At 38.1% G+C, this 15,558-nt stretch overlaps 1 protein-coding gene across 6 annotated transcripts in view; it reads right to left on the reverse strand.

The window, feature by feature from the left end:
- The window catches only part of LOC136863957 (glutamic acid-rich protein), a 466,965-nt gene that overhangs the window by 163,133 nt on the left and 288,274 nt on the right, over nt 1-15,558 (reverse strand). For 5 of the 6 annotated variants that reach the window (XM_067140416.2, XM_067140414.2, XM_067140413.2 and 2 more), the window contains 2 exons: nt 14,663-14,763; nt 9,357-9,428 (listed from right to left, as the gene is read on the reverse strand). In XM_067140416.2, the coding sequence (XP_066996517.1) occupies nt 9,357-9,428; nt 14,663-14,763 (173 nt within the window). The remainder of the gene's footprint in view (nt 1-9,356; nt 9,429-14,662; nt 14,764-15,558) is intronic. The other variant, XM_067140412.2, reaches the window with a different exon arrangement.

Here is a 15,558-nt window from a genome sequence, read left to right on the forward strand (position 1 = left end):
AAAAATTGCAAACTTTGACGCAAAAAAAAAAAAACGCATCGTAATTTCGTGCCTCAAATTTTTTTTAAATGTGCGGGTATTTACGCAAATAATACCCGCCACCGAATAAATAATGCCAACATTGACGCGAATAAAACCCGCACCCCAATTTCGTGCCCCAATTCTTTTTTAAAATGTGCGGGTGTTATTCGCGTAAATACGGTATTATATGTATCTTACAGACTGTGTGATACTGGTAATAACTTAAACATAAATGATTTGGTATTTGCCATTGGGATTTACAGCAACAAACTAGAGTTTGTCATTTGAATAGAGCATAATTTAATGCTGAGCATACACGGCATTCAAATTAAAATGCTACCGGCCACAGAGACCTCTAAGTGAGCAAATGCTCCCGGACAACACAGTGATCACCTGCCGCTGTGACACACAAATGTTTCCAGTCCCCTTTCTGTCCCTGGTTCAGCATCCAACCTGCTTTGGGATGGTACGATGGCCAACAAGGGAAGAATGTATATTTTTATGCGAAGTGTATTTTAAAATTTATTCCACACATCAAACACAAAGCGAACTTATTACAACATTTCCTGAAGCTAATCCACTCTCCAGAAGCGAGATTAAAAGATTGGCAAGGAATGATGACTGAACCTATGGATTCAAAGTTCATATTTCCAAAATTTAATAAGACACGAGAAAACAAAGTAACCACTGAAATCAGTGATGCACACTGCCGTATCTTGAGGTGTATCACATTCTAACTTAAGTTCAGTACATAGCATTAAAATTAAGTGATTGTTTGCTTCAGCCTTTATTTCCAATGTTTTCACAACTGCTATCAGCCATATTATTTATGTATTTATTAAGAAAACATGTTCTCCTCTTTCATTTTGAATTTTGTTTACAGTACACCAGTTGGTGGGTATTATTAATCGACTTGGACATCGCCTTTGAATGTTGACGAGAGAGTTGCTAGTGCATGTAATGAGAAAACAATATCGAAGATGATCGATCGCAATCAATACTGAAAAATAATAACTCGTGCAGCATGCTTATTCACTCATAATAATGGATGCATCAGTAACGGGGTTCTCACTGTAACCAAAGGATAATACACAGTTTAATACAGGAATTTTCAAGGGACAGAAAAAAAGAAAAGAAAAAAAAAAAAATGTCTTTACAATAGGGGTTCAAACAGACCCCCAATACATTACAGGAACTTAAACTCAACCTTTGATATAAGGTTGAAGAAATTTCTCCAGCAGAGCTCCAGTGTGTTTTTCGGAATGTGCTCAAACATTGTGAGATTTATTTAGGAGAATAAGGCTGCCCACTTCCAACACCTTGTGCAAGGTGAACATGTTGCTCATCTGTAGTACTGTATCAGCAGCAGCAGCAGCAGCAGCAGCAGCAGTGGCAAACCCTGTATTTAACTGTACAGGCAATTTTAAAGCACCATTTGGTACTCTATTAAATAAGCAAATGGTTTCACAAATACTTTTACAATTTTGATGGAAAAGTTCTTGTTAAATGAGGGCAGAAAAAGAAAGTATCCAACATCAGAAAGATCAACCATTCTTTGAAGGAAAACAGAACTTTTCTGTGATCAGAGAAAAGAGGAAATAGCATACGGCTTATGTGAAGGCTTTGCTATCCTTAAATCAGAAGTACAGTATGCAATGAATACTGCAAAAAATAAGAAATTACCTGGCCTTGATAACATTCCTGCAGAAGTCCTGAAGCTTATCAACGAAGACAACATCATACTTCTGCTAAAGTTATTCAATACTCGAGGCATCCCTTCAGACTGACTGAAATCTGTGTTCATCACATTACCAATATAGCAGAGGGCAAGGGGATGTAGAGACTATATTTGATCGACCTTAATATGTAAACAGGATTTTTGTTCCTGAACATCAATAGTTGGTAGGTCTGGCCCTGCACTTCTGCCATGCTTAGGCGGGACAGTTAGGAGTGGAGAGAGCGTGCTGCTACATATTTCCCACTGTTTCGTCAGTAACGTTCACGATGTCGGAGCAACAGGTGCACCCCTCCACTGCGCAACGCATAATTATAAAATTTCTTGCTCATGAGGTAGTTACAGTGGCGGAAATTTGACAAGGATTGGCTGCATAGTTCGGTGATCAAACATTGTCAAGGACGCGTGTTTGCCTAGCATAAAAAATTCAAGGAAGGACGAGAACATGTGGAAAATCTGCAACATGATCGCCGTTCTTGGACCAGCATTACAGACAAAAACATTTGTGCAGTTAAAGACATTATTGACGGCGATCGATGGGCAAGAATATCGGAAATTGCAGAACACGTCAAAATCACTTATGGGAGCTGTCAAGCAATCATCACAAATGACTACAGTTCCGTAAAGTGTGTTCCAGATGGGTCCCTCGCCTTTTGACAAAAATATCTGAAATTGAGATGTTTGGAGTCTGCCAGAGTTTGCAGATTTTTTTTTGCTAGTTGCATAACGTCGCACCGACACAGATGGGTCTTATGGCGACAATGGGGACAGGAAAGGGCTAAGAGTGGGAAGGAAGCGGCCGTGGCCTTAATTAAGGTACAGCCCCAGCATTTGCCTGGTGTGAAAATGGGAAACCACAGAAAACCATTTTCAGGGCTGCCGACAGTGGGGTTCGAACCTACTATTTCCCAAATACTGGATGCTGGCCACACTTAAGCGACTACAGCCATCGAGCTCGGTAAAGGTTTGCGGAAGAAGGTGATTCATTTCCGAGTAGGATCATCACCTGCGACGATACATGGGTCCACCACTACACTCCTGAATCTAAACAAGTCAGTAAGGAGTGGCGGAGGAAAGGGGAGGCAACAACAGTGAAAGCCAAGACTCGACTGTCAGCTGGCAAAGTTCTTGCAACTGGTTTTTTTTTTCGATCGGCGAGGCATTCTGCTGATTGATTTTTTTTGCATGAGTGATGCACAATCGATGCTGCTTACTACTGCGAGCTGTTGAACAAGGCAAGGGTTGCATATCGCCGCAAAAGACGAGATCAACCAATTCGACAGGTCATCCTCCTCCACGACAATGCACGGCCCCATACTGCAGCTCTAACTCTCTCCAAGCTACAGGAAATGCACTGGACTACACTTGATCATCCTCCTTACAGCCCGGACTTATCACCCTGCGATTTCCATTTGTTCAGACCGCTTAAAGAAGCTCTAGGAGGGCAACGATTTGAAGATGACGAGAGTGTGGAAGACTGTGCGCAACTGGCTGGTGACACAACCCTATTCTTTTTACGATGAGGGCATCAAAAAGCTGTGCATATGCTGGGACAAATGCATTTCCAAAGCAGGAAACTATGTGGAAAAATAAATTGTAATTGCATTGTGTCTTTCGATAAATTAAAAAAATAAAATCCTGTTAATATTTGATCCCTCCTCGTAATCAGTCTCAAGTCATTCTCTGTAAGTATTTGTAAGGATAATCCACAATAGGATCAGGAGGAAATGCGAACAAGTTCGGGATGAATCAGAGTTCGGTTTCAGGAATTCCTTTCGTACAAGGGAAGCACTGCATACTTTGAATATTCTGGTCCAAAACTGCCTGGAGCAACAAGGGGTGTTTCCTTGTATCACAGATTATGAAAAAGCATTTGGTAGAGTTCAACATTCAAAACTAATCCAAGAGCTAAAAAAGAGTAAGAGATGACAGCAACGACATCATGATAATAGAAAATCTTCATTGGAAACAGGCAGCTACTGTCCATATCTGCAACAAATCAACTGCTGAGGTAGCTATTATCCTATGTGGAGTAAGGCAACAATGTGTTTTATTTTTATCACCATTATTATTCAATCTGTATTCAGACCAAATATTACAAAAATAAATTCATGGAGCGAGAGCGAGAGAGAGAGAGAGAGAAAAAAAACTTTGAACACCTGTGAACAGCAATGGCAAAATTCACAACATTTAGCCCCTCAGCGTCGCAGCCATTTAAATAGCTTCCTACTCCGCGGCCGGATGAGATTTCAACTACGCGCGACTGAAATGCATCGATTCACTTAAAGCGTTACTACAAGTATAAGAGTAGCCCGATTTTCACGAAATTTGGAATTCCTTATGACAGAACTATGTATATACAGATAATTACATAATTGTTCCACATTTCCACAGTAATTTAGTTCCGTGTGATAGAGTTCGAAGCACTCTTTGAGACAGGGACTCAAGTCATACTCCTGGCAGCAGTACACTGACGTCTTCTTTTCGCCGTGTTTTGAACACAGGATACAGTGTCTCTGAGGTTTGGATTTCCAACTCTTGGGTGCTAATTTCATGATAAAATGTCTTTCCTGCAACCTTGGAACTGTATTATCTGATGCGCGCCGGCCTTGAATATTTCGTTCCTCTCCCTCCCGAGCATATTTTGTAAACAAACCTTTCATCAGCTGAACCCGATAAGGTAATTGCTCAATATTTGTCTCTGCGACCTCTGTGAGTATTATTAGAGAATTTAGCAATCAGAATTCACCGTTGAAAACTTCTCTTTGAGCTGTATAATTATCTATAGTCTCTTACACGAAATTTCCAAGTACTGTTTCCTCCTCATCGTCACTCTCATCATTTACCACTGCTACATCATCTATTTCATTATCACTGCTGCTTATACTGTCACTACTACTTCCGATTAAACTTTTATCTGAATTATACAATATTTCAAGCACGTTACTGTCAGTCATACCTCGGCTGAGCGCGGCGCGTCACACGGACTGGTGAAGCTGCTGCGACACCGAAAGCAACAGGACGAAACTGAATGAGGGGAATAACATTTATGACGAAACAAACCAACTCGATACATATTTCAGATAAAAGATCGAGACAACGTCTTTCAAACGAGATATATACCATGAACAACTGGTTCTCGTATCGTATGACAGAAAGCAGCACTAACTATTGCCTACACAGAGCGCTCGTGGAGAGTTACGAAAATATTACAAGCTGAGAAATAAAGACAAATATAATAAATAAACCGCACTCCCAATGTACAAATGGAGCAAAGAACATCACACGAAAAGACAAACTTCTCAGATCATCATTTCTTTATTTTATTCTGTGGGAACGAATGAAGCAAACTGACTTCAAAAAAGCAAGAGATTAGTGCTCAGACTTATTTGACAAATAATTATCCTTGCAAAAACAACTACATTATAACGATTTTTCAATTCTTATTTACAACACTGATAAACCCGAAAATGTCTTCTTGGAAACAAAACAATTTGCATATCAATAACTCTAAAACTCTTCGAGCTAAAGCCGTAAATGTGAAACCATGTATGGGTCTATACCACGTATAGAGGTCGGCGGCTACGGAAGAAAAGAGGGTCTATACCACGTATAGAGGTCGGCGCTGAGGGGTTAAATCTCTCCCTTTGTACTGACAATATAAATCTAAAACTAAAGCAGTAAGTGATCAAAGCTTATACATGGTATGGTCTGCTCTGTTATACAGTGAAGAAACATGGACTCTCAAGAACACCTCAGTTAAATATGTAGAAGCCTTTGAAAGGAGGACAAATTGAAGATATGAGTGGAAATAGTAAATAATGACCACATTTTGTGAAATTTAGTTTTTGATGCGTAATTGTAGTCATGTTCACCCTCTATCGATCTGGTGTAACAAGATTGTATAAATAGTACCAATTCCACTCACAAGATGGACTTTAAGATTGTAGTGTTCCTCATTGAGTGCAAGATCTAGATAATAATAACTGGAATTATCTACTTCTTGCCAGACGATCAAGTGCAAGAAGGAGTAGGTCTTTTAACTTGAAGATTGGTATGATATAATGTCACCAGCTTCAAAGAAATTTAGTATAGTGAGGGTAAACCAGGAAATTATACTTTATTTTAAAGGGCACTTTCGCCGGGTTGAGTGACTGAGACGGTTGAGATGCTAGCCTTCTGAACCCAACTTGGCAGGTTCAATCCTGGCTCAGTCCGCAAAAGCGTCCGCCTCATGTAAGTAGATTCACTGCCACGTACCAGAACTCCTGCGAGACCAAATTCCGGCACCTTCACATCTCCAAAAACTGTAAAAAGTAGTTCGTGGGATGTAAAGCCAGCATTTAAGAAGGTAATAAAAAATGCAACTGAATCATTTCCAGCCTGTAGATATTGTAAATTCACTTATGAAGGGAGACAAGTATGTTTCTATTGGTCAGAACACTCTTGTTCAAACTAAATTTTGTTGAAGTCAAAACAGATCCCTGTACTAGATGCACCAAAGTTATATCATAATTCAATGTCACTGGAAGTACAATGATGTGAAGATATGATGTATTTGGCATACTAGTATATTCCTCCAGTACATTTGCAAAGGTACATGGATCTAAAATGCAAAAGCACGAGTGGAGGTTCTGGATGTTAAAGCGATTCATTAATATGAAATTTAAAGTGTTGAAAAAGAAAAATGTTTTTTTTTGAAAGGATACGATTAAATTTATGTTCTGACCTTTCAAAATAATTTAGATGCTGTTATACAATTATCTTTACGCATGAATCACCAACATTCATAACTTTAAAATATTCAAGTACTTCAGGCTTTTTCAAATCATTATATTACCAGCATATTAACGTCATATGCTAATTTACAGTAGAAAGTAAAATTAACACACTTTATAAAATAATTTATCACATATGTAATGAATGTTAGATTTCATACTGATAAAAGCAATAGTAAAAATCTTATTGAAGTTCCTAGGAGATGAATTCATTTAGTTTCATTCTGTCTCATTTGTCCAGAGTATTACCGATCATGAATGACTCGAACTTTTAATAACGGTGTAGTTGCAGTAACCTCGAAGCCTTCTATGTAAATACAAAAGGAAAAATAGTAATTATTTAGAAGCAAGTTCTTGCCAATTTCAAGGTTTTGGTATATTCATTATATTGCAGAGAATTTACTGCCATCATATTACAACTCTTTACAGAGTTTCTTTTTAAAAAAATATTATTATGAGTCAGTATTCATATTCAAATAGCACTCTGTGATGTTGAATTGCACCAGGAAACTACTTCTGTAAACAATACTTTTTTTACAACTAAATTCAGTTGTTTGTAGCTTTTAACAACAGTATGCTACTCAGTATTTTTGTATGCGTATTTTCCAGACATTACAAAGTCATAGATCATTAAACAAACAGCTATCCTCAAAATATTTATGAACAGAATAACCGTTTTCTCCCTCGGAGAGAACCGGGGCGGGTATCTGAATGTAATAAATATGAAAAAGGTCTAAGTAATTCAGGTACCAGTAATAGGAAAAGTGTGCATATTTTTTAATACCTGATAAACACTTCTATAGAAAAGATTTACATGTGGTCCAAGGAATGTGCCCACAATTGGCTCATTGCCCCTGCTAATTGTTAACTCTTCAGGATGACTGTTGCAAGGCACAGCATAAGAAAATGATGGAATATACAGTGAAACCTCGTTAGTGTGTTCCTCATTAACATGTTTTCCTGCTTAGCACATCGTAAATTTGAAGTCCCGATTCTCATCATATTAAATCTATATAAAAATACCTCACTTACAGAGTCACGAATTTACGCTATTACCGCTTAGTACGATCACATTTTTCCTAGTCCTAAAAATTTTATTTATCATCCCTTGTGAAACAAACGTGATTTCCAACTCGGGTAAGATCTGTCACCACAGTTCCGTGAGAACTTCACAGGATAAGTTGCACGTTCGGGGAGCAAGCTGTTAGCCTCAGCAATGTTCAATTTTGATTGCGGTTAGCAGCAAGTTTGCTGAATAACACAGTTGAGTCTATTTGTGCTTGTATTTCACATTCCATTCAGAAGTTAGAAATTTATTTTGTGCTGAGTGGTACAGTGAAGTGTAGCGAATGTTTGTTGTGTGATACGGTACCCTATAACAGGATTAGGAACATATAAGCATGCATATCGCATCACAAATTTTAGTTATTACTGCTTACTACGAGTACGATTACATTTTTCCTAGCCCTGAAAATGTTATTTGTCATCCCTTGTGAAAGACACATGATTTACAACTTGGGTAAGAGCCGTCGCCACAGTTGAGCGATTACGGAAAAAGGGAGCCTATTTGTGCTTGTATTCCATTCAAAAGTTAGACATTTATTTTGTGTTGAGTGGTACAGTGAAGCTTTTTCGCATGATACTGTAGCCTATATCTGGCTTAGGAACATAATCGTGTGAAATTGACTAGCGTGGTGCATATTTGTCTTGTGAGAGCCTAGGTATGGATACGGAAGAAGTGAAATTCCTTTCTAATGAAGACAACATTAAAATCTTTCAGAAAGTGGACTGACATCCGCATCTTTAAGCGTGCAGAGGTCACGAATGTTGAACTCGCACCTTCGAATTTCGACTTGATGTTTTTCAAAATGGTGGCCAAAGTCACTTTGTTTTGTCGCAGTTGCACATGGCCGAATATAACCTCCAATTCATTGTTGAAGAGTGTGACCAGAAAATATAATTTTATAACCTACTGCTCCGAAATAAAAGGTCTCTACTAACATTTGTTTTAGAAAGATTGTGATCTGCAAGAATATTTTGATATTTTTATTGGTCCCTGTGCATATGTTTTCATATTTGTTGTTTGGTGTTTTTCATACGGTTCAGTGCACTTGTTATTTTATAAGCCCCAGCAGAAAAGGTTTTGATAATTGTTCTCCCGTGTTTTTCACACCTTTTAATACTTTCCTCCCATATTGAGAAATGGTAGATATAGTTTTCACTGCACCCGCAGATACACAAAGTAAAATGCTTTCATGTTGGAAAAAAACTATCTGGTGTTTCCATATCCCTGTTGGATAGTTTTTATTTCTATATTCGGTAGTACGTTTTCTCGCTTAACACATTAATTTTTGTTGTCCTCTGAAGAAACGTCTTAACAAGGTTTTACTGTATTATCATAACAACCTAATTTTTAAAAGCAGGAAACAGTATCAGCTATCAGCAACAGCAATATGTTTAAACAGACATCCAAATGATCAGGTTTCAAAAATCATCACGCTAAGGATTTCCAGAAACTCCAACAATATACTGTAATAATACACACGTCCGTAAGTTCAAGTAAAAATGTTAGTATGAGTTATACACACTGAACAATAAATAATACTCAGAATATGGTAATAAACACATATGTGGAGGGAAGAGTTAAATAATTTAAAGGATTTACAGTCATCTAATGCTTTTGTAGAAGTAATGATGGTTAATTCATGGTTTGTTACAAACATTTCAAGAGGCAATAAAACATAAAACGTTGCCCAATCTTCAGGTAAGTTCTCAACATTACAAAGCAACCAACACAAAACACACACATTGACATCTCCTACCTCGAACCACTTCAGGAGGCAATTCAACTGGTTGATTTTCACAGATGATCATTTTAGGCCTCCTTAAACGTGCTACAAAAAATTCAGTTTTATTAGGTAGACCTTATTCGTTCATAAAAAATTGATTAAATATATTCATTATTTCTGGTGAAAGAGATATTAGATGGGAACCAGGGAGGTTTGAGATAGCTGAACAATGATACTAATAGACCTAGTTTCTTACATTCTATTACTATAGAAAATAATGTCCCCAAACATCTCATAAAATCAGAAAGTACAGTAATCTTGGTGAATTCATTCATTAAAATCTCTAGATCTAAAGCTTAATACAAAGGACACTATACCCGGTTAGTCTAGCTGTTTTGTGTTGTCTCAGTTAACAATGACGGGAGGATTACGGTACATTCTGAACTTTTGTACTAGTGTTACAACCTCAACTTAGACATTAATGATGGAAGTACCTCTTTAAATACCTCTTGTGCCATGGACAAAGAGTAAAAGTCAAAAGTAGCTGCATTTCAGGACATAAGTTTGAAGTTTAGGAAACAGAGACAGTATTAATTGTAGAGGAATTGAAATGAATGGGTGAACATCATATTACAGAAAATTGTATTTTAATTCTTTAATAATAATTTTCTTCTGCTAATTGTTGAAAATTAAATGAGTAACTTGTACTATGAGGACCTGATATAACATGGCATACTCTTACTCACTGGCATGAAAGATATCTTATTTTGACATTTTACCCCTTCACCAGCAATCTCAATGGCAATTAAATTACAGCACGACAACTAGCAGACAGAATATCTTAACTTCCCATTTTTAATTAAATAAAAGGTTGAAACTGTTAGAGATTGAAATAAATATGGGGATAATGATCTTATATTTCCTCTTAAAATAATAATTTTGCTGATCTCAGAGGAGCAGTCAGTAAATACTTGTTATTCTGTTCCCAACATAGTAGATTCGATCCCTGCTAAAATCACTGGCATGCAAGGATGTGCAAATCTAATACCCATGACACTGTTTTCGTTACATTAAAGAACTCCTGTGAAATAATATTCTAACAATCCAGAGCTGTATAATAAAATTCTTCCGGGCTGTTATGCCGTGGTCCACTCCTCTCGCTTCTCCCAGACGTTTCGACTACTGCTGCGGTCGCAGTCGCCAGCGGGATACAGGAGAGCGTATCTACATGACGCCACAGAAGATGACTACCGCAGCAGTAGTCGAAACGTCTGGGAGAAGCGAGAGGAGTGGACCACGGCATAACAGCCCGGAAGAATTTTATTATATTGACACCGGCTGTGAAAGCCTTCATACTTTAATCCAGAGCTGATTAAAATTTACAGCAATGGAATACAATGTTAAAAATAAACACCATTGCCATCCAAAACAAGTATGAATTATAAAAGACAGAGTAATATATGGTATTGCTCCTAATATAAGGCAGTAGTTTTTCATAGAAAGAGAAAAGACCTAGATATAATACGATCTTACATACAACATGACCTCAATATTCTATTGGTGTTCTACAAGAAGTATAAATACACTGTATGATCAAAAGTATCCGGACACCCCCAAAAACGTGCGTTTTTCATCTTAGGTGCATTATGCTGCCACTTACTGCCAGGTACTCCACATCAGCGACCTCAGTAGTCATTAGACATCGTGAGAGAGCAGAACGAGGCGCTCCGCGGAACTCACGGACTTTGAACGAGATCAGGTGATTGGATGTCACATATGTCAGAAGTCTGTACATGAGATTTCCACACTTCTAAACATACCTAGGTCCACTGTTTCTGATGTGATAGTGAAGTGGAAATGTGAAGGGACACGTACAGCACGAAAGCGTTCTGTTGACTGACAGAGACCATCTAGCAAACCATAATGGCAACAATGATGCACTCAGGAAGACAATTTTACACTCGCCAGTGAATGGTAGTGAAATTGGACACTTCTTTCTGGAAACTTAATTCTTCAGTGCAATATTTGCACAACAGTTCAAATTTTCTTGTTAATGCCACCATCATCATATCAACCCCTACACCAATACCTGGATTTACGTACTCCTGTTTAATCTCATCTAAAGTCTAAAAGTCACACCAGCCTCTGAATGGTCGAAGTAAATTTTCTACAATGAATACTTTTCCTTTAACTTTATACTGTAGCACACACCTAAAAGCAGGTACAGTCAAAACCAGTTATAATGACTCCAAAGGGACGAACAATTAATGGTTCTTACAGGCGATAGTTGCACAAACTGTTTATCTTGTCACAGGTGTAGAATGTGTTGGAAAGTGGAAAGTGTTTATTGAAGACTTTATTTGTATACCTTCCGTAGTACCTACTGTATGATCTGAAGTGTGGTGAGATGTTTTAATTGTAACGACCTAACCTGTTCAGTGTAATATTGGTAACATATTGTATTTGTAAATAGTAGATTTCAGATCTATATTTACTGGAAGTGTCCAGAAAAGTTGTGACGCGAATTTTTGAACAGGGTGTGTTGCCTTTTGTTGGTTATATATTCTAGAAAGTATGTTCTGACTATTCTGGAAATGGAAGATTCGGGATCGTGTGTATTCGAGAAAGTATGTTAAAGTTCGCGACTGATTCGTGATTGTGATTGGTGAATCTGGGTGGCGATAGGCGGACTCGTGCATTCTGATTGGCTATTCCAAGGCCAGGGTTTCCCTTATAAAGAGTGCGAGGCAGCTTTTCGTGGTCTGTCTGTGGTCTGTCAGCAGTTTATCTGGTTGTTCGAAGTTTCAACGTCGTCTCGCTACCAGGATGGGCCACCTTGTGGGTAAGCACTCTTGATTTCCATTCCAGCTTAAATTTCCTGTAATGTTCGCTTGCCTTTTCATATAGGAGTCTACCCTAACCTCACCTAGATTCGCCACTTAATTATTTACGATGCCTCAGCTTTTCAGCTGGGCTTGCCTGTTTGTTTTCGAGGCATTCCCCGTTTCTTGTTTCGCTAAATATGTAAATTGTAGTTTACCTTGGGGTTTTGCCTCTGGTAATTCCGTGTCATTTGGTGTACGCCAGAGTTTTTGAAAAGTACGTTTAACTTCACTGTAAATTATAATAGGGTATTATGTTTCTTCTTACTTACTAAATTGCATTGTACAACTGGATTTGTAACTAGATGTATAGTTCGTTTGAATCTTTGAACTTGTAGGAAGCTATTGTCAAAGAACGTGTATTAATAATTGGTGTGTGTCAGCCGAACATGTAGGTTGTAGTTTATTATCGTTATGTGTCGGTACCTTCCGCATGGCAGAATTTGTTCGGAATTTTTTTGTAAAATCCATTTGTAAATAATATTTTGAAAATTAAGGATCACTGTTGATTATTTCTGAATCTGCGACCTAAGCCATATCCATGCCTTTGGTAGGTTCCCAGCCTCTTTCCACCTTCCTAGTTTATTGTCATCTAGTTGGCCCTACTGATATTTACTAAAGTTTTTATTGGCGGAGATCCGCGTAGTTTCAGCTGATGTTTCACTGAGTGTGTAGTGGTTTCTGGTATTGTGTAGTTGCTCTTACTTTCCTCCCTTTATTGTGTTTAGTGTTTTGTTTAGTGTAACCACTGTAGTAGCGGTTACATATCTCATTGCTTAAAATGGCATATCTAAGTTTTAGGCTGCATACTTAACAGGATAAGTTAAAACTTCAAAAAACTTAAGTGAAATAAGTACTGTATTTTCAATACAGTATTTGTGGAATGGGACAGAGGAATTATTATTCTAATCCCACTCTGCCACAAATCGGGCAGTTTCAACCGAACACACTCGCGCAACCACCTCAAAACACTTGGACAGAAGACTTGGTTCACCGTTTGATGCTCAGGGACGTACTGAGAGTGATGCCAGGAACGTTGAAAAATCAGATCGATATTGTCTTTGCGGCTGATCTGACTTGCTGGGCCTGTTTCGAGCGAGGAGAGTTGTGTGCCGTCAACTGTGACAACTGTTGCTTTGTCTTAGGGTCGTACCTATAATACCACGATTCATCCCCAGTAATGATTTTGTCGAAATATTCTCGACCGATTCCAAGTGGTCCAATACGCCACGACAAGCAGCAAGCAACACGAGCCACTTTATAATGAGGAGTCAGAATTCATTTCATTTGGAAGTCTTCGGCTACAATGTCTTGCACTGAGCACAACGAAAGACCAGATAGTGTTCAGCAAGTTCATCAATAGTACACCTATTTTCCTCATACACAAGCATGCAAATTTTCCCCACATTTTCAACAATTCTTGACGCGGAAGCCAGACCCGGGCGTTGAACATGTTCAATCGACTTGTCACCATGTTTGAATCGTGAATAGCACTCCACACACGAGTTCTTTTCAAGTACTCTTATTTATAACCAGCAGATCATTTGTCAACCGTGTCATGACACACTTTTACTAAGCAGAGAACAACATTTCAACGCTTCACACTCTTCTTGAATATCAGCCATTTCACGAAATCACAAGGAACGAAGACGTTGAAAAATATGTTGCAAGTAAACTGTCATAGGGGTTCGCTAAAACCATCTCAAGCCACGCCGTTTGGCATATCGACTCAGAAGGGGTTGCTTAGCACCCACCTAGAGGGAGAAGCCTGAACTACAAGAGCGACGTGCAGCAACTTATGTCCAGTTATTTTTGGGTCCCACTTCATACATATATATATATACCTCCACAGAAACACACAAATGTGAATATATCCCTCCATATAGAGTTGACTTCAGGAAGGTCATCCAGCCATAAAACTGTTTCCCTCAGATTTAAAACAAGAACAACTTGATATGTAGTGGCAATGGCTAATGGTAAATACCCCTCACCTGGATAGGTGAGCTGGTATCCCTCTCTAAAATGGTTTTATAAGAATGCGTATTCCCTTTCCAACCCTTACCCTTCTAGATATTCACATTAGTACTAACACCTCAGTAACACATTGTCCAATTCCACACATTCGACATAGGGCTGATGACTAAAATGCCTCAAAGATCCAAATAAAACTGTTGATTTGTTGAAGTTCTGTAACACAGTTCCCCATGGAAAATAAAACGAAGATTTTCTTAGACAAAATTGTTGACTATGAAGATGGCTATTAACAGTAAGTATAGCAGAGTATTTCAAAATTAATATGTGAACTAACTTCGTGCGAGTTAGAGAATGAGTAGACCTCAATTCATCTTTTAAACAAGAAAAATGTTTATCTAGGTCTACTTCCCACTCGCCATCACCACCTAAAATTACACAGAGTGATTTACTAAGCAGCACCTTATATTACAGAATTATACTTACGCATTTCGTTCTCATCCTCAGGTACTGCTTTTGGTTTAAATAGTTCCTTGAAGTGAGGCATGCAGTATAAAACTCCTTCATTGCTGCTATAGTTGTCCACACTAAAATAGAAAAATTTCAATTAAAGCAATTCCAATATCTATATAACATTTTAAATAAATACATACATACATACATACATACATACAATTACGGCTTTCAGCGTTAAGTCTGCAAGCCTCTGAGAATTTATTAAACGCCGCCACAATCCTCCATTAGTAAATAGCTTTGCGGCCTCATTTAGTTCCATAACTCTTATCTTTAAATTGTTAGGAACTGAGTTTAGCCATCGCCATCTTGGTCTTTCTCTACCTTTCTTACTCAGAGACCTCCAACCTACTATACAGACATCTGGTCAGAAAATATTAGAGTTTTTACTCATGGACAAGAGGCTGAGCCTTGCAACATTGCAAACCAGAACATACAAGATAACGTGTCCATTTGTACCTTCCATTTTACTTTGTCATGAACTTCGAGCAATATTTTAATGCATATTCCATAATTTTAATCTTAATGTCAATTTAATTCAAGGTGTTTTACTGGAGATGAGCCCTATTGAGCCCTTATTGAAGTGCTCATTTAATTAATCAGTCATTTATTCAAAGGTACAGAGAATATTCCATTTTTATTAAGTGCTAGTAACTGACAGGAAACATCTACATTCAGCAGCACATGTCGCAATTTCTGCAGGGAGCTTGGAGCTCTGATTTGTTTGCTCACCAGCTAAGTTTGGAAGGCGGAATTTTGACATGACGCACACAAAGCCGAACAAGGGAACAATAGAATTCCAACGGACAACATTTCGGATGCCCGGGCGAGAGGCTAGGGTAGCTTATAAGAAATGTTTGATGTAAGCA

This window comes from Anabrus simplex, chromosome 2 (assembly GCF_040414725.1).
Source record: "Anabrus simplex isolate iqAnaSimp1 chromosome 2, ASM4041472v1, whole genome shotgun sequence".
NCBI classification, from domain to species: Eukaryota; Metazoa; Arthropoda; class Insecta; order Orthoptera; family Tettigoniidae; genus Anabrus; species Anabrus simplex.